We start from the raw sequence: 7,835 nt of genomic DNA, 5'->3' as shown, positions 1-7,835 counted from the left end.
ACTTGGATGATCATGTGTTTGATCATATGCTATGCTACATTAATGCTTGTTGGATGATATTATCTCTCATATTCTCATATGATCATTCACTTTGCTTGGTGATGAGTGCATGTGTTTAACTATTATCATTTTAAGCACTCCACCAAGATGTATGTGACGTGGAAGAGTAACCCATGATCCTAACTCATTGTGCATTTGCAGTCCAAAGCAAATCTTAAATAATGCACAAATTTAGGGGGAGCTCTTACTTTTCACATACTTCTCAAAGCGACAATGTTTTTCAATCTTATTATCATTTTTCAAAGCTTTGATATATATGTTGTCATCAATTACCAAAAAGGGGGAGATTGAAAGTGCAACTATCCCTGGGTGGTTTTGGTAATTCCTAACAACATATAGATCATTGAGCTAATGCTATTTCAAGGAAAATATTTTAGGAAAGCTCAATGATTGGCATGGCATGGATGAGAAAAGTGGACCCCTCAAAATGCTAAGGACAAAAGGATTGGCTCAAGCTCAAAGCACAAGACTCTATTTTTTCCATTTTAGTGATCCAAGATCACGTTGAGTCTATAGGAAAAGCCAATACTGTCAAGGAGGGGTGAGGTGTTGCTTAATGAGGTTCTTGCTCAAAATTCTTACTGAGATGCTCCAAAACCCTCAACTACTTTCTCACATCCACATATGACCTAAACCAAAAGTCAAACTCGGCCCCACCGATTCTTTCTATCTGGCGCCACCGAGTTCAGATGCCATAGCCACTGCCACAAACCCTAGTCTTTTCGATCTCACCGATAGGGATATCAGTCTCACCGAGATGGGATTGTAATCTCTCTGTTTCCCTTCGTAACGTTTCGGTCCAACCGAGATGAGCGATCGGTCCCACCAAGACTGCAATGCAAACTCTCTGTTTCCCTTTCATAACGTTTCGGTCTAACCTAGATGAGCGAATCGGTCCCATCGAGTTTGTCTGACCAACTCTCTTGTTAGCTTATTACCAAAATCGTCCCACCGAGTTTGTGTAATCGGTCTCACCGAGATTATGGTATGCCCCAGCCCTAACCACATCGGTCCCACCGAGTTGACATGTAGGTCCCACCGAAAGTCCTAACGGTCACATTATTTGCTAAATCGGTCTGACCAAGTTTAACGATTCGGTCCCACCGAGTTTAGTAAGTTGTGTGTAACGGTTAAATTTTGTGTGAAGGCTATATATACCCCTCCACCCACTCTTCATTCGTGGAGAGAGCCATCAGAACATGCCTACACTTCCAGCTTACATTTTCTGAGAGATAATCACCTACACTTGTGTTGAGGTCAAGATATTCCAATCCTACCATATGAATCTTGATCTCTAGCCTTCCCCAAGTTGCTTTCCACTCAAATCTTCTTTCCACCAAATCCAAATCCAGTGAGAGAGAGTTGAGTGTTGGGGAGACTATCATTTGAAGCATAAGAGCAAGGAGTTCATCATCAACACACCATTTGTTACTTCTTGGAGAGTGGTGTCTCCTAGATTGGCTAGGTGTCACTTGGGAGCCTCCGACAAGATTGTGGAGTTGAACCAAGGAGTTTGTAAGGGCAAGGAGATCGCCTACTTCATGAAGATCTACCCCTAGTGGGGCAAGTCCTTCGTGGGCGATGACCATGGTGGGATAGACAAGGTTGCTTCTTCATGGACCCTTCTTGGGTGGAGCCCTCCGTGGACTCACGCAACCGTTACCCTTCGTGGGTTGAAGTCTCCATCAACGTAGATGTACGATAGCACCACCCATCGGAACCACGGCTCAAAAATCTCCGTGTCTCCTAATTGTGTTTGCCTCCTCAAACTCCTCCCCTTTACCTTCATATGCAATTGTTTTACATTCCGCTGCTATACTCTAGAATTGCATGTGTAGGTTGATTGCTTGACTTGTGCTAAGTTGCTAAAATCTGCCAAGAATTAAAATTGGAAAAAGGCAAGGTTGTTATTTGGTCAAGTAGTCTAATCACCCCCCTCTAGACATACTTTCGATCCTACAGTTTCATGTGCCGTTGTCGCAAGTATTTGCCCGCCAAGCCTCAACCGAGTCGAACAAGGGCCAAGCGGTTATGCCAAGCCCGAGAATGTGGTATTTGTCAATGACCAAGGACCAAAGCCTTGGGGTGTAGCGGCATTTGTAGACGAGGTGAGTCCCATATTCTTGCACTCCCTTGCAAACAGGGCAAAATCACAGTTGGGCCACCCACACTTTGCCAATCTATCGCGGTCCAGATTCTATATATCTCGTAGAGCTAACCACGCAAAGAACTTGACTTTTCGAGGAGCACAAGCCTTTCAAACCATTTTGTCCATAGGTGGGAGAACCATCCCTAGGAATTGCGCCTAGTATCCGAAAGCCACCGAGTAGAGCCCACTAGCCATATGTTTCCATAGGATGTCGTCCTCGGAGAGCTCATCGAGTTGGACCTCATGCAAGAGCGCCCAAAGGGTAAAGAACTGTGTGATGTGCTCCACGGAGATGTTGGCAGGAGGTTTGATCTTGAAAATCCAAGTGTTGTGCTTGAGGGCCTCCTGAACCATCCAATTATTTCTCTTGGATGCTTCATGAATGAGCGGGGCAATGTCCTTTGGCTTGCTCCCAAGAAGCCAAGGAGAGTCCGAGAACGGGGTCTTCGCACCATTACTAACGATGATAGTGGTGGAAGCATAGAAAAATTTAGGTCCTCCTCGTCACATGGGTTCTCCATCCCCACCCACATCTTGACAGGCTCCTTCCATCCATACCACGACCATTGCAACCGGAGAACACGTGTAAACTTGTTGGTGTTGAGAACCCCGAGTCCTCCATATTGGAGTGGTCGGCAGATAATCTGCCAATTTACCTCGCGTTTTGCCCCAATCGTCTTGTTCGACCCGGACTATAGGAAAGTTATCTCGAGCTTGTTTACATTGAGAAGGATGGTCGGCTGGATGACCAACGGTGTGGCAGGCTAGACCATCTGGGAGGTGATCCTGGACTTGACTAGAGTCGTTTGTCCGATGGTGGTGATGCTTTTCCGGTTTGCCCTCATGAGTTGTTAGCTTGCTCGCAACCTTGTCCACTAAAAACTGAAAATCCACCGACTTTAGTTGCCAAACTGAGAAAGGGAGCCCCAGGTATCGCAAAGGGAAGGAAGCCCTTGTAGCTAGCAATCCTTGGGTTAGGCGACCCAAATTGAGGTGGTTGCAATGAATGGGCACAAGCGAGCTCTTGTGGAAATTGGTGCATAGACCCATGGCCTCCCCGAAGCCCCTCAAAATGCTTGCAAGGTTGTCCACGTCTCTTTTGATTGGGGCCAAGAAGGCGGTCGCGTCATCCGCGTAGAGAGAGAGAGAGATCCTCTTCATGGCTCCCCTTCCCCTAACTTTACGAAGGAGCCCCTCTCTCGTAGCAACCTCAAGAATTCTTTGGAGCTAATCAATGGCGATGACAAAAGGTAAGAACAAGCAGGGGTGGGTCACCGAGCACGAAGCCAGAGAGAAGCTAATCCAAGATCATTTTTCCAATGTCATGAAGAGAGGCCCCAAAAGCCGCAAAGATTTCAACTGTGAGGGGCTAAATTTGGAATCAATCGACCTACATGGCATTGACTTCCTGATGACCGAAAGAGATGTCCTTGATGCGATCAATGACATGCCAAGTGACAAGGCCCCGGGGCCGGATGGCTTTCACGGGCCTCTTTTTCAAGAAGTGTTGGAACATTGTCAAAGTCGACCTCGTGAGGGACATTAGTAATTTTGACTCACTTCACACTGCAAACCTCCAGTGGCTCAACTCCGAGGATGTGGTGCTTCTGTCTAAAAAGGAAGGGGCGAAGCAAATCGCCGACTATAGACCCATCAGCCTCATCCACGCGATTGCAAAAAATATTGCGAGAGTGCTCTTCCTAAGGCTTGGTCCCCACGTGACAAGTCTCGTCTACAACACCCAAAGCACTTTCATCAAAACAACAAGCATTCATAACAACTTCTTGTATTTTCGCAGTCTCGCTGATATCCGCACGGCCTTCAACACTGTTAAGTGGGGGTATTTGCTCTGCCTACTCCAACGACGAGGATTCCCAAGCAAACTTAGGGATTGGATAGCAACCCTCCTTAGCTCCTTTTCCTCGATGATCATACTCAATGGCATTGCCGGCGAGCCAATTAAGCAGCAGGGCCTTTGGCGGGGGGGGGGGGGGGGGGGGGGGGGGGGCGTAGCGAATTTCATTTCCTTTGATATTTCCCGAATAAAGCAGCGACATTTTAACTATGCCACTCACTTAACAACCAGTATGGTAGGCAGGTATGTCCATGCCTATTTATTCCTGAAATGAAGAAATTTCTGTACCTACTCATGAGGATTTGGAGCTCTCAATGTCATTTCTTCACGGAACTCCACACGGAGTAGATCTGGCACCCAAAATTCCTTTTTTTTAACGTTTCATGGTATGTTTTGAAGCTCCTGTGTATTTTCCCTATAAGATGTGCATATAGACGTTCCTGAATCAGATGTAAGTTTCAATGCGTTTGCTAACTCATTTCAGTCTACATTCGCTAATAACCAGCCCTAAAAGGGTGGGCGCACGGAATAATTTCAGGCATCAGACTTGTCGACTGCATTTGAAAGCAGACCAAACCAAAACATAGCAGCTGAGGGCTAGCAGTTGATGGATCTGCTGCGCATTACTAATACCAAACAAAGTCAAGAGTTGCATCAAAGCAGCAGCATCCTTAGCGACCGAAAACATCATCTAAGTGCTTAACCAAAACTTCCACATGCAAAAATCTTCAAACTCTTACACGCTAAAACACACAGGCCAGTAGAGTAGGGACCCGCTCACATGAAGAGGTTGGGCCTCGTCGCCTTGTAGGTGGTCTTGAGCTTGCGGGTGGGTGGGCGAACCTTCTGGTACACCAGCGGGAACTTGATCTTCGAGTTGTGGAACTGCTTCGTGTTGTCCCTCTTGCACAGCTTGAAGTCCACCGTCGCAGTCTTGATGATCTGGATGCAGGGGGCACGCACGCGGTGCCGCGACGCCATCTCCGTGTACATCTGCTCCACCCCGCCGTTGAGGGTCGTGTCACGGTACTCCTTGTACATGTTGTGGTAACCGGTCCTGCTCTGGTACCTCAGCCAGATGCCGTAGTTCTTGATTGTGGTGGGGTTCTTCTCAAAGATCTGACAAAAGAGAGATAAACAGACATATGTGCTTGTTAGAATAAGCAGACAAGACAATCAAATACATCCATACAGGGAGAATCTGCATGGATCGGATAAAATCCAGATAAACAACACCAGATTAAAACTAAGGAGTAAACAAAACAAGTAAGCACCGGCCAGCTCTAACTTAGAAACAAAGTGCATCAAACAACTGGCAATCATTTACATAGTAGAATAACAGAAGAGTAAGTAACTGGATAACCACTGTTATACTAAGATCTACAATAGCTTCAACAAGATTTTAAGTTTTAGCATGCATAAGCAAAGTGGCACTCCCCTATGCCACCACTAATGACAAGAGAAAATGTTCCTGATGCACACATATTTTTCTTCCTAATAACAGTTAAAAGAGCCATGTAGGGTATATGTTTAGGAGTTACATCCCGACCATTTTGAATTGATGTTACAACCAGCTCTATTAAGAAGCTAGACACATCTATTTTCATTATGTAAGATCATTGACCAATCTATTCCTGGCCTTCTTAGTCATCCAAACCTTTATATACCCCCACTATGAGCCAAGCCAGCCCGGTGATCTTCCTGACTGTACATACCAATCTTGAATTGCGGACCACAACAACTTGGTACCAGAGCTTACAATCTCTGCTGCACTTAAATCCACATGTGGGCTTTGCTACCAAGTTGTCACAACCCTCAGTTCTAGATTGATATATACTGCTACAAAGATGACTGGAACAGCTTGAATGATAGTTGCAGTAATATATGAGGGATCAGCATGACAAAAGATAAAGAGAAATAAATTGACACTATTCTTGCATAATGAAAATAGATGAGCAGATGGAGCAAAACACAAAATCCAAAGGTGGGAACATAAATCCAAAAGACAGCAACATGTCCTAACTGATGGTTACACTTAATTCACATTTTCTAACTCTCCTTTTACATGTATAACATACTAGAAATAACATGCAGAGTTTTGAAAAAAGAAACAACATCAAATCAGCATACTTGTACATTTCTAACTCTCCTTTTACATGTATAACATACTAGAAATAACATGCAGAGTTTTGAAAAAAGAAACAACATCAAATCAGCATACTTGCACATTTCTAAATGCTATTGTGTGCACTGGACATCAAGTATCTATGGACTTAATTCGGAACACTTGTAACATAAGAGAAGCAGGGTGAACTGGGTATTGCATTTGATACCAATTCAGAACACTTGTTACATAACATTTAGCGGCTTGTTCAATTTATATTCACACCAAATTAGGCCAAAACTCACATGATCTAGTATAAATCTACCAAATACCCTATTTCAACAACATCACAGAACACACACTAAACCTGACATACAAGCGAGGTCAGGACCAATATAGATGACCTACTAAGGAACTAAGGACCTTCCATAGAAACCACCAAACCTCAGCACAATCCACAGAAACAATGTTAATCTACCGTTTGGTTAAAGCTAGATCACTGCAACGCTGCATACACCTCCCTATGCAGCAACTAAAATCAAGCGTCTTCACCATACACAAGACCAACACGGTGCAAAAAATGATCTATTGCACAACCACGGCAGTTAGTACCAGCCAGCACAGTTAAAGTTGCATCCACGGATCATGGCAACTAGAGGGAAGTGATATACCTCGTTGATGGCGAGCATCTGGCCGTTGGCCTTCTTCACCTTCTTGAGCTTCCTCAGGAAGTACCTGCGCGCAAATAATCAAACACATAAGCACCCACGAAACCAACGCGCGAGGAAGATCGAGGCCATGGCGCCGCGAGGTCGGTCGGGGGAGGAGACTGACCAGAACTTGGACTTGGCGCGGACCTCATTGGTGGCCCAGAGCTTCATGCGGTAGATCTTGGGCTGCTCATCGCCGGGGGCCGGCAGCGCGCGACCCACCACCTGGTACTGGTGGAACTGCGCGCAAACACAGAGAGGTCAGCCACGACGGGGGTAAGATCGACGGCGCGGCGGATCTAGAGGACAGGAGGATGACGGCGGGGTGGGGGTTGGGGAGGGGGAGGAGCTTACCCTGTGGGCGACCATTCTGGCGAGCTCTCGAGACCGGAGGCGGAGGAGAACTGAAACCTAAGGAGATGGCGGCCGTCGGGGGAGGAAGAGGGAGGCAGAGGAGTATTTATGTGGGGAGGCGTGGAACCCTAGCGGGCCGTGGCTTATGGGCTCCGCGCCCCTCTGGTTCAGTGGGCTGCTCTGGGCCGGACGAAATTGGGGTCACTGGGCCGTTTGTTTAGTTTTTTTTAGGGGATTTTGATAATTTGCCACAGCTTTCTTCGCACTATGATGATTTGCCACTGTTTTCATTGACACTGAATTTTTGCCACACCTTTGGCAAAACTTTGATGATTTGCCCCTTTTAACCGATTTATTCTGTTTTACATATAATACAGTTGAACTGATTACCAAAATACCCCTTGAATCAAAGCGGCCCAAATTGGTTGAACTGAATCGATTCACAAGAACTGCTCTGTCTGTTGCCTGCACTTCTCCGTTCGTCCCCAACCTCGGTGGCTCGCTATGCTGCTCCTCTCCCCTTGCCTGTTGGACGCCCGAGCTGCCATGTTGTTCGCTTCTACAGCCATGTTCAGCTAGCCATGCACGCCCATCTCCGTCTAC

General features: G+C 46.2%; 1 protein-coding gene across 1 annotated transcript; it reads right to left on the bottom strand.

The window, feature by feature from the left end:
* Positions 1-4,655: 4,655 nt before the first annotated feature.
* On the bottom strand, positions 4,656-7,371 carry LOC123146086 (60S ribosomal protein L18a). Its single transcript, XM_044565676.1, has 4 exons — positions 7,233-7,371; positions 7,003-7,118; positions 6,840-6,903; positions 4,656-5,183 (listed from the first exon to the last, which is right to left on the bottom strand). Exons 1-4 carry the CDS (start codon positions 7,245-7,247, stop codon positions 4,842-4,844), a joined length of 537 nt encoding a protein of 178 aa, XP_044421611.1. The 5' UTR covers positions 7,248-7,371; the 3' UTR covers positions 4,656-4,841.
* Between the last annotated feature and the right edge of the window lie 464 nt (positions 7,372-7,835).

This window comes from Triticum aestivum, chromosome 1B (assembly GCF_018294505.1).
Source record: "Triticum aestivum cultivar Chinese Spring chromosome 1B, IWGSC CS RefSeq v2.1, whole genome shotgun sequence".
NCBI classification, from domain to species: domain Eukaryota; kingdom Viridiplantae; phylum Streptophyta; class Magnoliopsida; order Poales; family Poaceae; genus Triticum; species Triticum aestivum.
This window is presented reverse-complemented; position numbering and strand designations above follow the sequence as displayed.

Bases quoted from the DNA above. Each gene is read 5' to 3' on its own strand.
- LOC123146086 (XM_044565676.1), bottom strand. The intron at 6,904-7,002 runs GTCAGTCTCCTC...ATTTGCGCGCAG, and splicing joins CGCGCCAAGTCCAAGTTCTG to GTACTTCCTGAGGAAGCTCA. The intron at 5,184-6,839 runs GTATATCACTTC...CTCTTTTGTCAG, and splicing joins AGATGCTCGCCATCAACGAG to ATCTTTGAGAAGAACCCCAC.